At 44.8% G+C, this 15983-nt stretch overlaps 1 protein-coding gene across 1 annotated transcript in view; it reads left to right on the top strand.

Annotated features, from left to right (window-relative positions):
* The window catches only part of LOC310735723 (calpain-8-like), a 29003-nt gene extending 28482 nt beyond the window's left edge, over positions 1-521 (top strand). The window contains exon 10 of the mRNA XM_083558756.1: positions 85-521. Within this exon, the coding sequence (XP_083414882.1) occupies positions 85-160 (76 nt within the window). The 3' untranslated portion in view covers positions 161-521. The remainder of the gene's footprint in view (positions 1-84) is intronic.
* The last annotated feature ends 15462 nt before the right edge of the window (positions 522-15983 follow it).

Raw genomic sequence — 15983 nt, 5'->3', positions numbered from 1 at the left:
CTATCTATCTATCTATCTATCTATCTATCTATCTATCTATCTATCTATCATCTACATAAATGTTCTATTTATTTCCTATTGCAGGATGTCGATGGAGGATTTCTGCAAGAGTTATGATGAGCTGGATATCTGCTCCATTGGTGTTGACTTCCTCATTTAACCCACAGCACACTGTCATATTTTATAAAATAAAAGACCACAGAGCCGTACTGCAGTACTGCATTTCACCTCTGACCTTAAGTACATTTCATTTTTATTTCAAAATTTGACCTTTAATTTTCTACGTTCAAAAATCTACATTATAAGAAGATCAGTTTTGTTGAAATGTAGATCATTGTTTAAAGTCATGAAGTAAGTGCACTGTAATGTAGTAATGTGCACTGAACATGTAGAGTTCCTCCCTACGCTCCCCTCTCTAGCACCTTGCTGAGATTTAGGAGTATTTCTGTCTACAACTGCAGTGTGATTATGAACCTGTCCATCATGACATCATGGATTTTAAATAAATTCCTATTTCTATTTAGGATTGCTCCTCTCCTCTTTGTTATCTGTTATAAAATGTTATAAAATCCAATCTAATGCCCAATTTAAAATCCAATCCAATACTTAGTCTAACACCCAATCTAACATCCAATCTAACACCAATTTAAAAACCAGTCTAACATGCAATCCAATACCCAATCTTAAATCCAATTCAATACTTAGTCTAACACCTAATCTAACATCCAATCCAACACACAATCTAACGTCAAATCCAACATTCTATCCAACATTCTATCCAACAACGAATCTAGGAGGTGAGTGCTCAGTGGTTAAGGCATTGGACTCTGAATCAAAAGGTCACAAGCTCAAATCCCAGCACCACCTAGGGTGCCACTGCTTGGCCCTTGAGCAAGGCCCCTAACCCTCAACTACTCAGTTATAATTCACTCTGGATAAGAGCATGTGCCAAATGCCCTTAAAGGAAAGGCAGAGCAGAAACATAAACTGAAAAAACAGTCCAGAGTTTAAAACTAGAACCAGAGCAGAACAGGAGTCAGGATCAAAAACAAATTCCAGAGCGGGGCAGGGTGGCAAGAGTAATCTCAGGGGCTAAAGAGCCGGTAAAATAATCTGGCTCTGAGCTAAAGTATTGGTTGTCCTTGAATACCAGGGAGCACGGGATCTGGAGGAACGTTGTCTCTGTATACTGCGTCAGTTATATATGGTAGAAATGACAATAAAAGCTTCTCGACTTGACTTGTATCTGCACAAACCTTCCTCAAGGCAACTTTTCAACACCTGTGAAGTTGTTATATTCTATAATGGTACACATTACCCATTAAATAGGTTATTTATACAGAGATTAACCACAACATGCATCAGAGAATTGAAGGGTATGTGGTCATTCATGTACTCCAGACAGAACGATATAAAGAGGCATCTAAAAGATTTCTTAATGTATTTATTAAGCTATTTCTGAATTCTCTGTTTGGTTGAAGGAAGATGAAACAAGCTTGTTATGTTGAAGAAATACCACAGAATTATTTTTAGTTTACAAAAACACAACAATAAGTGACATAAAATAACATGTTATAACTGTTTTATTGTTTAGCTAGTTTTTATGTTTATCCAGTCAGTTGGCACCAACATTAACCCTCTGGAGTCTGAATCGCCGCCGGCGCCCAAACGTGCTTTGTTTTCAGATGCCAGTAAAAAGAGCTGAAACTGCTCGGTCATATTTGATCAAACATGTCAAAGTAATACATCATTTAAATCTGTAAAGGGTCTACTTTCATTTGTGTATGCTCACTATATAAACAAAACGTTGTATTTTACACACACACACACACACACACACCCCGCTATTTACAGGTAAAACAGTTCACACGTTGTCACACACACACACACACACACACACACACCCGCTATTCACAGGTAAAACAGTTCACACGTTGTCACACACACACACACACACACACCCGCTATTTACAGGTAAAACAGTTCACACGTTGTCACACACACACACACACACACACACACACCCGCTATTCACAGGTAAAACAGTTCACACGTTGAGTCACACACACACACACACACACACAAGTCCCCCCCCCCCCCCGCTATTCACAGGTAAAACAGTTCACACGTTGTCACACACACACACACACACACCCCGCTATTTACAGTTAAAACAGTTCACACGTTGTCACACACACACACACACACCCCGCTATTTACAGTTAAAACAGTTCACACGTTGTCACACACACACACACACACCCCGCTATTTACAGTTAAAACAGTTCACACGTTGTCACACACACACACACACACACAAGTCCCCCCCCCCCCCCCCCGCTATTCACAGGTAAAACAGTTCACACGTTGTCACACACACACACACACACCCCGCTATTTACAGTTAAAACAGTTCACACGTTGTCACACACACACACACACACACCCCGCTATTTACAGTTAAAACAGTTCACACGTTGTCACACACACACACACACACACCCCGCTATTTACAGTTAAAACAGTTCACACGTTGTCACACACACACACACACACACACACACAAGTCCCCCCCCCCCCCGCTATTCACAGGTAAAACAGTTCACACGTTGTCACACACACACACACACCCCGCTATTTACAGTTAAAACAGTTCACACGTTGTCACACACACACACACACACACAAGTCCCCCCCCCCCCCCCCGCTATTCACAGGTAAAACAGTTCACACGTTGTCACACACACACACATACACACACCCCGCTATTTACAGTTAAAACAGTTCACACGTTGTCACACACACACACACACAAGTCCCCCCCCCCCCCGCTATTCACAGGTAAAACAGTTCACACGTTGTCACACACACACACACACACACACACACCCCGCTATTTACAGTTAAAACAGTTCACACGTTGTCACACACACACACACACACCCCGCTATTCACAGGTAAAACAGTTCACACGTTGTCACACACACACACACACACACACACCCCGCTATTTACAGTTAAAACAGTTCACACGTTGTCACACACACACACACACCCCGCTATTTACAGTTAAAACAGTTCACACGTTGTCACACACACACACACACACACACACCCCGCTATTTACAGGTAAAACAGTTCACACGTTGAGTCACACACACACACACACACAAGTCCCCCCCCCCCCCCCCCGCTATTCACAGGTAAAACAGTTCACACGTTGTCACACACACACACACACACACACACACAAGTCCCCCCCCCCCCCCGCTATTCACAGGTAAAACAGTTCACACGTTGTCACACACACACACACACCCCGCTATTTACAGTTAAAACAGTTCACACGTTGTCACACACACACACACACACACAAGTCCCCCCCCCCCCCCCCCGCTATTCACAGGTAAAACAGTTCACACGTTGTCACACACACACACATACACACACCCCGCTATTTACAGTTAAAACAGTTCACACGTTGTCACACACACACACACACACACCCCGCTATTCACAGGTAAAACAGTTCACACGTTGTCACACACACACACACACACACACACACACACCCCGCTATTTACAGTTAAAACAGTTCACACGTTGTCACACACACACACACACCCCGCTATTTACAGTTAAAACAGTTCACACGTTGTCACACACACACACACACCCCGCTATTTACAGTTAAAACAGTTCACACGTTGTCACACACACACACACACACACACCCCGCTATTTACAGGTAAAACAGTTCACACGTTGAGTCACACACACACACACACACAAGTCCCCCCCCCCCCCCCCCCGCTATTCACAGGTAAAACAGTTCACACGTTGTCACACACACACACACACACACACACACCCCGCTATTTACAGTTAAAACAGTTCACACGTTGTCACACACACACACACACACCCCGCTATTCACAGGTAAAACAGTTCACACGTTGTCACACACACACACACACACACCCCGCTATTCACAGGTAAAACAGTTCACACGTTGTCACACACACACACACACACACACACACCCCGCTATTTACAGTTAAAACAGTTCACACGTTGTCACACACACACACACACCCCGCTATTTACAGTTAAAACAGTTCACACGTTGTCACACACACACACACACCCCGCTATTTACAGTTAAAACAGTTCACACGTTGTCACACACACACACACACACACACACCCCGCTATTTACAGGTAAAACAGTTCACACGTTGAGTCACACACACACACACACACAAGTCCCCCCCCCCCCCCCCCGCTATTCACAGGTAAAACAGTTCACACGTTGTCACACACACACACACACACACACACACACCCCGCTATTTACAGTTAAAACAGTTCACACGTTGTCACACACACACACACACACACACCCCGCTATTCACAGGTAAAACAGTTCACACGTTGTCACACACACACACACACACACCCCGCTATTCACAGGTAAAACAGTTCACACGTTGTCACACACACACACACACACACACACCCCGCTATTTACAGTTAAAACAGTTCACACGTTGTCACACACACACACACACCCCGCTATTTACAGTTAAAACAGTTCACACGTTGTCACACACACACACACACCCCGCTATTTACAGTTAAAACAGTTCACACGTTGTCACACACACACACACACACACACCCCGCTATTTACAGGTAAAACAGTTCACACGTTGAGTCACACACACACACACACACAAGTCCCCCCCCCCCCCCCCCCCGCTATTCACAGGTAAAACAGTTCACACGTTGTCACACACACACACACACACACACACACCCCGCTATTTACAGTTAAAACAGTTCACACGTTGTCACACACACACACACACACCCCGCTATTTACAGGTAAAACAGTTCACACGTTGAGTCACACACACACACACACACAAGTCCCCCCCCCCCCCCCGCTATTCACAGGTAAAACAGTTCACACGTTGTCACACACACACACACACACACACACCCCGCTATTTACAGTTAAAACAGTTCACACGTTGTCACACACACACACACACACACACCCCGCTATTTACAGTTAAAACAGTTCACACGTTGTCACACACACACACACACCCCGCTATTTACAGGTAAAACAGTTCACACGTTGTCACACACACACACACACACACCCCGCTATTTACAGTTAAAACAGTTCACACGTTGTCACACACACACACACACACCCCGCTATTTACAGGTAAAACAGTTCACACGTTGAGTCACACACACACACACACACACACAAGTCCCCCCCCGCTATTCACAGGTAAAACAGTTCACACGTTTTCACACACACACACACACACGCCCCCCCCCCCCCCCCCCCCCATAAAACAATGCCAGAGAATTTACCTTTTCATCTGAAGAAGATTGTGATTCCGACGAGGAGCAAGTTTGCATTTTGAAGAGCGAGGGCTTTCCAGCATGTTGCTATGATGAGTAAGTTATTTAGTCTTACATTCTGATCATATAAAACTCATTGTTTGTTGACATCTCTGCCTAGCTTTTGTCAGCATTGCCTTTTAATGTTACAACAAAAATCCACCAATATTTGCTCATTTGTAACATTAACTGTTTGTAATTGTATGCTCTAAATATTGTTGACGTTATATAAAGTTATATTTTAGCCTCAGTTTAGTTTTGGTTGGTGTCACTGATCATCCTGAAAGGCTGTTATGTAGTGTTAGCTAGCAGAGATGTTCCAGAATGCTGAGGTGTAAATGCTATATGTACAATGCATGCTAACAAATATATATTGTTCAAGTGTATTCATCAAAAATACTGAAAAATATATTGTTTGGTTATTTTTAGGAATGTGGCTGAATCACCCCTGCCTTCACTGGAAACTGTGTGTGTGTGTTTCATAAACAGATGTGATCAAGCACCTGCTCCAAAAAGGGCAAAGGCAGCACACACAGTCCACCATGTCATGGAAGGATCAGACAGATAATGACACAGTTCCATAGACTCTGCGATTCCTGCCCGCACGTGAACCTGGACCTCAACTGAGGTCTTCTGACTCTCCTTCTCCATTGAGTCTATTTAAAATGTTTTTTTCCCGGAGAGTGTCGTGTCAACTCTGTGCCACAACACAAATGCTCAAGCTGCCAAGTCAATAGCCAAGGGACGCAAATACAAATGGAGAGACGTAACCGTGAGGGAGATGTATCGCTACATTGGGCTCTTATTTTACATGGCAATGGTAAAGCTGCCCTCCATCATAGACTACTGGCGACAGAGCAGTATTTTCACAGTTCCCTTTCCAGCAACAATTATGTCAAGGGACAGATACAGGACAATTTCGTGGAATTTACACATGAGTCACCCAGATGCAGACAAAGAAAACGACAGAAAGAGGGGCACATCTGAACATGACCGTCTGTTCAGAGTGAAACCGCTTATGGACACAATCCGTAAGACATGCAAAGCAATTTATCATCCTAGAAGACATTTAGCCGTGTATGAGAGGATGGTAGCATGCAAAGCTAACACTAACTACCCTGAGCTTGTCATTGCTTGGTGAACTTTATGTCTGCCTCTAGTGGTGAAGCGTGGAAATACAACTGAATAGGAATCCTTTCTTACAGTAAGCACCACAAACCACCATGGAAATGCCTGGCATGCGATGTTGACCTGTGTCTTCAGTTAAACAGGAACTGCTTTCAAGAGTGGCACAGGGATTTTTAATGCAATTTTAAATAAACCACAAAGGAAACACATTCTTTCTTGTAGTACTGTACTTCTCACTGTAATCCTGGCTCAGTGATCCACAGCTCATTATGCAACCCATTGTCTACAAAGCTGTCAGTCACAGCATGTCAACGCCTCTTCGCATATGGCCTTTCAAAGTATAAAGTGTCTTAAATTTTAAATCAATGTATTGTTTAATGTGAATGAGCAGGCAGGATGATTTTCACATGATTAACAAAAAACCTACATTAGAAGATCTGTCCTCAAAAAGTCTTGTGAAAACATGTTTACTATAGGGTTTTGTGGCCTTATTTCAGTGAGTTTTCTTTTTTTTATTTTTTTTTTTTTGCTTTTTCAAGAACCACGCATAAACCTTATTTTGTCAAAAATACAAACACACACATATAAGCTGTTTACATATTATGGTAGCCCAGTTTGTGCTGAATACAGTGTAATAAGTCTTTTGCCAATAATATATTTAAAAGCAACTAAAAATAACCAAATGTAAGAGCATGTCAAAATCTCTCAAGAGGCCCAAAACACCCTCAGACTCCAGAGGGTTAAACTGTTCTATCATGGTGTGGATGGAAAGAGAAATGGTGTAGGGGGATTCTGAAGAAAGAGTACAGTAAGAGTGTAGTGGAGGTGAAAAGAGTTTCTGATACGGCAATGAACGTGAAGTTGGAAGTTGAAGAGCTTATGATAAATGTCATCAGTGCTTATGGTCCACAAGTGGGTTGTGAGATGAGGTAGAAGGAAAAATTCTGGAGTGAGTTAGATGAAGTGGTAGATGTGTACCTAGGAATGAAAGATTGGTGATTGGTGCAGATTTTAATAGCCATTTAGGTGAAGGAAACAGAGGTGATGAGGAGGTGATGGTAGGTATGGCTTTAAGGAGAGGAATGTGGAAGGGCAGATGGTGGTAGATTTTTCTAAACGTATCGAAATGGCAGTGGTGAATAAATATTTTAAGAAGAAGGAGGAGCATAGGGTGACAAGAGTGGAGGAAGGTGCACACAAGTGGACTTAGTTCAATGTAGAAGATTCTTCCTTCAGGTTGAAAATTGATTATTATGTGTCCTTATTGTTGTATGAAAGTTAATGTTACTGTGCAGTTTGGACTCCGGCAAGACTCGCTATTTTAGCATAACTAAAATGGAGAACCAGAAGGTAACACCGAAATGAGGGATCTCATCTCATCAAGAGAGGACCCATCATACCACCGTCAACAAACCTGAGTGAATGTGTGAGAGTAAGGAGACGACAGCATACAAATATCCCAGTTCACCAAATGCCGATATCCATGATCCCTCCAGATCTGCTCCTTTACCTCACAAACACCTACTGACTAAGTCAAGTCAAGTCAAGAGGCTTTTATTGTCATTTCTACTATACACAGTGGAGTGGTACACAGTACACAGTAAAAATGAGACAACGTTTCTCCAGAACCCTGGTGCTACACTAAACAACAACAAACAAAACAACATAGAGCTACAACACAAGCTATATAAAGTGCATCGAGTGCAACCTGGTGCAAACAGTGCAGACAGACAGTGCAGACGGACGACACAAGACAAGACACAAAACCCAATATAGCGCCGACCAGTAAACCTACTGTATACTTCATTATACAGTACTGTACAAGAAGACTGTAAAAACTATACAAACTAAAAACTTTATCCCAGAAGTGACTATAAACAGAACATTTTAGTGCAAAAAATACAGCAGCAGTCGAAGGTGCAAAAAACAGCATGTAAACAGTATAATACAGTGATAATGATAAATGTGCAAAAAACAGCAGTTGAGAGTGAGGTACAGTCTAGAATAATAATAAATAATAAATAAATGAATGGTGGTGGAATGGATTGAGATGAGTGACGAGTGTGTGTTAAGTGTTAAGTCCAGGAAAACAATTTTCAGTTCGTTACACACATTTGAGTGCGTGTGTGTGTGTGTGTGTGTGTGTGAGAGTTCCGTTTCATTTCTGTGTATTAAGCCTGATGGCTTGTGGAAAGAAACTGTTGCATAGTCTTGTTGTGGCGGCCCGAATGCTTCGGAACCATTTTCCTGATGGTAGGAGTGTAAATAGTGTGTGTGAGGGGTGTGTGTGATCGTCCACAATGCTGTGTGCTTTGCGGATGCAGCGTGTAGTTTAAATGTCCATGATAGAGGGGAGAGAGATTTTGATGATCTTCATAGCTGTCCTCACTATCCTCTGTAGGGTCTTACGATCCGAGACGGTGCAGTTCCCAAACCAGGCAGTGATGCAGCTGCTCAGGATGCTCTCAATGGTCCCTCTGTAGAACATGGACAGGATAGGGGGAGGGAGGTGGGTTTTCCTCAGCCTTCTCAGAAAGTAGAGACGCTGCTGGTCTTTCTTGGTGATGGAGCTGGTGTTAAGTGACCATGTGAGGTTGTCTGCCAGATGAACACCAAAGACTTGACTTGAACACTGACACTGTGTCTGAATCCTGAACACTGATTGGAAGGCTGTTCCATAACTGTGGGGTTTATAATTGAAACATCTGCCCCCTGCTGTCTTCTTCTTCTTTTTCTTTCGGCTGCTCCCATTAGGGGCGCCACAGCAAATCATCCGTCTCCATACCACCCTGTCCTCTACATCTGCCTCTTTCACACCAACTACCTGCATGTCTTCTCTCACCACATCCATGAACCTCCTTCTTGGTCTTCCTCTTTTCCTCCTACCTGGTGGCTCCATCCTCAGCCTTCTCCTACCAATATACCCCATGTCCCTCCTCTGCACATGTCCAAACCATCTCAATCTCACCTCCGTCACCTTGTCACCAAAACGTCCAACATGCGCTGTCCCTCTTCTTCTTCTTTTTCTTTCGGCTGCTCCCATTAGGGGTCGCCACAGCGGATCATCCGTCTCCATACCACCCTGTCCTCTATATCTGCCTCTTTTACACCAACTACCTGCATGTCTTCCCTCACCACATCCATGAACCTCCTCCTTGGCCTTCCTCTTTTCCTCCTACCTGGTGGCTCCATCTTCAGCATTTTTCTACCAATATAATTCATGTCCCTTCTCTGCACATGTCCAAACCATCTCAATCTCGCCTCCCTCACCTTGTCACCACAACATCCTACATGTGCTGTCCCTCTAATAAACTCATTTCTAATCTTGTCCATCCTCGTCACTCCCAACGAAAACCTCAACATCTTCAGCTCTGCTACCTCCAGCTCCACCTCCTGTCTTTTACTCAATGCCACTGTCTCTAATCCATACAACATCGCAGGTCTCACCACAGTCCTATAAACTTTCCCTTTCATTCTTGCAGATACTCTTCTATCACAAATCACTCCTGTCACTCTTCTCCACCCACTCCACCCTGCCTGCACTCTTTTCTTTACTTCCCTAACACACTCTCCATTACTTTGCACTGTTGACCCCAGGTACCTGAACTCCTCCACCTTCTTCACCTCTTCACCCTGCAACCGCATCACTCCACTGCCCTCCCTCTCATTCACACACATGTACTCTGTCTTACTCCTACTGACTTTCATTCCCCTTCTCTCCAGCGCATATCTCCACCTCTCCAGGCTCTTCTCAACCTGCTCTCTACTCTCACCACAAATCACAATATCATCTGCAAACATCATAGTCCAGGGAGACTCCTGTCTGACCTCGTCCGTCAACCTGTCCATCACCACTGCAAACAGGAAAGGGCTCAGAGCCGATCCTTGATGTAGTCCAACCTTCACCCTGAACCAGTCTGTCGTACCTACTGCACACTTTACTGCCGTCACACTGTCCTCATACATGTCCTGCACCACCCTCAAATACTTCTCTGACACACCTGACTTCCTCATACAATACCACAACTCCTCTCTCGGCACCCTGTCGTACGCTTTCTCTAAATCCACAAATACACAATGCAGCTCCTTCTGTCCTTCTCTATACTTCTCCATCAACATCCTCAAAGCAAATAAGGCATCTGTGGTGCTCTTCCTCGGCATGAAACCATACTGTTGCTCACAGATGGTCACCTCTTCTCTCAGCCTGGCTTCCACTACTCTTTCCCATAACTTCATGGTGTGACTGATCAACTTAATTCCCCTGTAGTTACTGCAGGTTTGCACATCTCCCTTATGCTTAAAGATCGGTACCAGCACACTCCTTCTCCATTCCTCAGGCATCCTCTCCCCTTCCAGAATCCTGTTAAACAATCTGGTTAAAAACTCCACTGCCATCTCTCCTAAACATCTCCACGCTTCTACCGGTATGTCATCTGGTCCAACCGACTTTCCATTCTTCATCCTCTTAATCGCTGCTCTCACTTCCTCCTTACTAATCCTATCTACATCCTGCTTCACCAACTCCACATCCTCCAACCTTCTCTCTCTCTGATTTTCCTCATTCATCAGCTGCTCAAAATACTCCCTCCATCTTCTCAACACACTCTCCTCACTAGTCAACACATTTCCCTCTCCATCCTTTATTGCTCTAACTTGCAGTACATCCTTCCCAGCTCGGTCCCTCTGCTTGGCCAATCGGTATAAATCCTTTTCTCCTTCCTTAGTGTCCAACCTCTTATACAGTTCCTCATATGCCTTTTCCTTGGCTTTCGCCACATCCCTTTTAACCTGCTGCCGCATCTCCTTGTACTCCTGCCTACTTTTCTCATCACTCTGTCGATCCCACTTCTGTTTTGCCAATCTCTTTCCCCTAATGCTCTCCTGCACTTCCTCATTCCACCACCACGTCTCCTTGTCTTGCTTTCTATTTCCAGATGTCACACCAAGTACTTTTCTAGCTGCCTCCCTCATCACTCCTGCGGTAGTTGCCCAATCATCCGGCACCTCTTCACCACCACCAAGCCCCTGTCTGACCTCTTCCCTGAACCTCACACTACACTCTTCCTCCTTCAGTTTCCACCATCTTATTCTTCTTTCAAACCTTACTTTCCTCCTCTTCTTCTTCGCCTCCAAAACCATCCTACAGACCACCATTCGATGCTGTCTAGCTACACTGTCCCCCGCCAACACCTTACAGTCTCCAATCTCCTTCAGGTTGCATCTCCTACACAGAAGATAATCCACCTGTGTGCACCTTCCTCCACTCTTATATGTCACCCTATGATCCTCCTTCTTCTTAAAATACGTGTTCACCACTGCCATTTCCATCCTTTTAGCAAAATCTACCACCATCTGCCCTTCCACATTCCTCTCCTTAAAACCATACCTACCCATCACCTCCTCATCACCTCTGTTCCCTTCACCTACATGCCCATTAAAGTCTGCCCCAATCACCAATCGTTCTTTCCTAGGTACACCATCTACCACTTCATCTAATTCACTCCAGAATCTTTCCTTCTCCTCCATCTCACAGCCAACTTGTGGAGCATAGGCACTGATGACATTTATCATCATCCCTTCAACTTCCACCTTCACGATCATCACCCTATCAGAAACTCTCTTCACCTCCACTACACTCTTACTGTACTCTTCCTTCAGAATCACCCCTACACCATTTCTCTTCCCATCCACACCATGATAAAACAGTTTAAACCCACCTCCAATGTTCCTGGCCTTACTCCCTTTCCACTTGGTCTCCTGAACACACAACACATCTACCTTTCTCCTCTCCATCATATCAGCTATCTCTCTCCCTTTACCCGTCATAGTACCAACATTTAAAGTACCAACCCGAACCTCTACTCTCCTACACTGCTCCTTTTCCTGCCGTCTCTGTAGACGCCTTCCTCCTCTCCTTCTCCTCCTTCGGCCAACAGTAGCCCAATTTCCACCGGTACCCTGTCGGCTAACGATACCTGTGGCGGTCGTTGTTAACCCGGGCCTCGACCGATCCGGTATGAAATTCTCATTTGTGATCCGCATATTTGATTTGGCACATGTTTTACGCTGGATGCCCTTCCTAACGCAACCCTCCCCATTTACCCGGGCTTGGGACCGGCACTAAGAGTACACTGGCTTGTGCCCCCCTAATGGCTGGGTTATGCGCTGTCCCTCTAATAAACTCATTTCTAATCCTGTCCATACTCGTCACTCCCAACGAAAACCTTAACATCTTCAGCTCTGCTACCTCCAGCTCCGCCTCCTGCCTTTTACTCAATGCCACTGTCTCTAAACCATACAACATCGCAGGTCTCACCACAGTCCTATAAACTTTTCCTTTCATTCTTGCAGATACTCTACTATCACAAATCACTCCTGTCACTCTTCTCCACCCACTCCACCCTGCCTGCACTCTTTTCATTACTTCCCTAACACACTCTCCATTACTTTGCACTGTTGACCCCAGGTACCTGAACTCTTCCACCTACTTCTTCTACTCTGTCTTACTCCTACTGACTTTTATTCCTCTTCTCTCCAGCACATATCTCCACCTCTCCAGGCTCGTCTCAACCTGCTCGCTACTCTCACCACAAATCACAATATCATCTGCAAACATCATAGTCCAGGGAGACTCCTGTCTGACCTCGTCCGTCAACCTGTCCATCACCACTGCAAACAGGAAAGGGCTCAGGGCCGATCCTTGATGCAGTCCAACCATCACCTTGAACCAGTCTGTCGTTCCTACTGCACACTTCACTGCTGTCACACTGTCCTCATACATGTCCTGCACCACCCTCACGTACTTCTCTGACACACCTGACTTCCTCATACAATACCACAGCTCCTCTCTTGGAACTCTGTCATACGCTTTCTCTAAATCCACAAATACACAATGCAGCTCCTTCTGTCCTTCTCTATACTTCTCCATCAACATCCTCAAAGCAAATAAGGCATCTGTGGTGCTTTTCCTCGGCATGAAACCATACTGTTGCTCACAGATGGTCACCTCTTCTCTCAGCCTGGCTTCCACTACTCTTTCCCATAACTTCATGGTGTGATTGATCAACTTAAATCCCCTGTAGTTACTGCAGGTCTGCACATCTCCCTTATGCTTAAAGATCGGTACCAGCACACTCCTTCTCCATTCCTCAGGCATCCTCTCCCCTTCCAGAATCCTGTTAAACAATCTGGTTAAAAACTCCACTGCCATCTCTCCTAAACATCTCCATGCTTCTACCGGTATGTCATCTGGTCCAACCGACTTTCCACTCTTCGTCGTCTTAATCGCTGCTCTCACTTCCTCCTTACTAATCCTATCTACATCCTGCTTTAGCAACTCCACATCATCCAACCTTCTCTCTCTCTCATTTTCCTCGTTCATCAGCTGCTCAAAATACTCCCTCAATCTTCTCAACACACTCTCCTCACTAGTCAACACATTTCCATCTCCATCCTTTATTGCTCTAACTTGCAACACATCCTTCCCAGCTCGATCTCTCTGCCTGGCCAATCGGTACAAATCCTTTTCTCCTTCCTTAGTGTTCAACCTCTCATACAGCTCCTTGTATGCCTTTTCCTTGGCTTTCGCCACATCCCTCTTCACCTGCTGCTGCATCTCCTTGTACTCCTGACTACTTTTCTCATCACCCTGTCGATCCTACTTCTGTTTTGGTAACCTCTTTCCCCTTATGCTCTCGTGCACTTCTTATTCCACCACTACGTCTCTTTCTCTTCCTTTCTATTTCCAGATGTCACACCAAGTATCTTTCTAGCTGCCTCCCTCATCACTCCTGCAGTAGTTTCCCAATCATCCAGCACCTTTTCACCCCCACAAAGCCCCTGTCTGACCTCTTCCCTGAACCTCACACTACAGTCTTCCTCCTTCAGTTTCCACCATCTTATTCTTCTTTCAGTCCTTACTCTCCTCCTCTTCTTCTTCACCTCCAAAACCATCCTACAGACCACCATCCGATGCTGTCTAGCTACACTGTCCCCTGCCAACACCTTACAGTCTCCAATCTCCTTCAGGTTGCATCTCCTAGAACATAGTCCACCTGTGTGCACCTTCCTCCACTCTTATAGGTCACCCTATGATCCTCCTTCTTCTTAAAATACGACCACTGCCATTTCCATCCTTTTAGCAAAATCTGCAAAATCTGCCCCCTGCTGTTGTCTTCATTATTTGAGGTATCACTAAATAGCCTGCACCTTCTGATCTAAGTAGGCATAGAGGATCATATTGGTACAGACATTCACTCTAATTAAAACAGGGGTGATGTGGTCATATTTTCTAGATCTAGTAGGACCCTTGTTGCTGCATTCTGAACTAACTGAAGTTTATTTATGCACTTAATTGAACAGTTACTTTAAAGTCAGTAGGAGAAAGTGACATATAAATAGGAGGATGTGTGTGAGGGTGGAGTAGGTTGAGAAGAGTGGCTGGAGTGATTTGTGGTGGAAGGGTATCTGCAAGAGTGATAGGGAAGGTTGTGGTGAGACCTGAGATGTTGTATGGTTTAGAGACAGTGGCACTGAGTAAAAGACAGGAGGTTGAGCAGGAGGTAGCAGAGCTGTAGATGTAGATTTTCCTTGGGAGTGACGACGATGGACAGGATTAGAAACAGGTTTACTAGAGAGACTGTGCATGTAGGAAGTTTTGGAGACAAGGTGAGGGATGCTAGTTTGAGTTGGTTTGGAAATGTTGATAGGAGGGACATGAGGTATATCGGTAGGAGGATGCTGAGGATGGACCTGCCAAAAGAGGATAAGAGGAAGGCCAAGAAAGAGGTTTATGGATGTGGTGAGAGAGGACATACAGGTAGTTGGTTTAAAAGAAGCAGATGTAGAGAACAGAGTGGTATAAAGGCGGATGATCTGCTGTTGTGACACGTAGTGGGAGAAGGTGAAAGGAGTCATCCACAGCTTTTTATTTACTTGTCACAACCGAATAGGTTTTTCCATGTGGGTTTTAATGTGTCTGACAGCAGAGACCCTAGAATATTGGAAACTGGGGTACCAAGCAAACAGGGAGAACTTAAGCTTGAGCCCACAGCTTTAAGGCAGCCAGAATTTTTCTGGACTGGTGCAACCGGCACCATTCCCAGTCTAGAAGAGGGCACTGCAGAGGGCGCCACTTAGCTCCTAAGTTCTGAAAAGTGTGCTACTCCACTCCCGATTCCCAAAGAGGGCTCCAGTCTGTTTGCATCCCAAAAAGGGCATCAAAGATGGTATCACTCTACTCCAAAGTTTCACAAAGAGAGCTGCTTCACTCCCAATTCCCACAGAGGGTGCTGTAGAGGGTGTCGCTCTGCTCCCTAGAGGGGCTGGCTCCACTCTAGAGTCCCACAGAAGATGCTGAATAGGGAGTTGCTCTGTTCATGAGTCCCACAGAGGGCACCAAAGAGGTTGTTGCTCTGTTTCTGAGTTCCACA

Source organism: Silurus aristotelis (genome assembly GCF_946808225.1).
Source record: "Silurus aristotelis genome assembly, chromosome: 1".
NCBI lineage: Eukaryota > Metazoa > Chordata > Actinopteri > Siluriformes > Siluridae > Silurus > Silurus aristotelis.
Note: the sequence above shows the minus strand (reverse complement) of the source record. Positions and strands in the feature narration are given on the sequence as shown.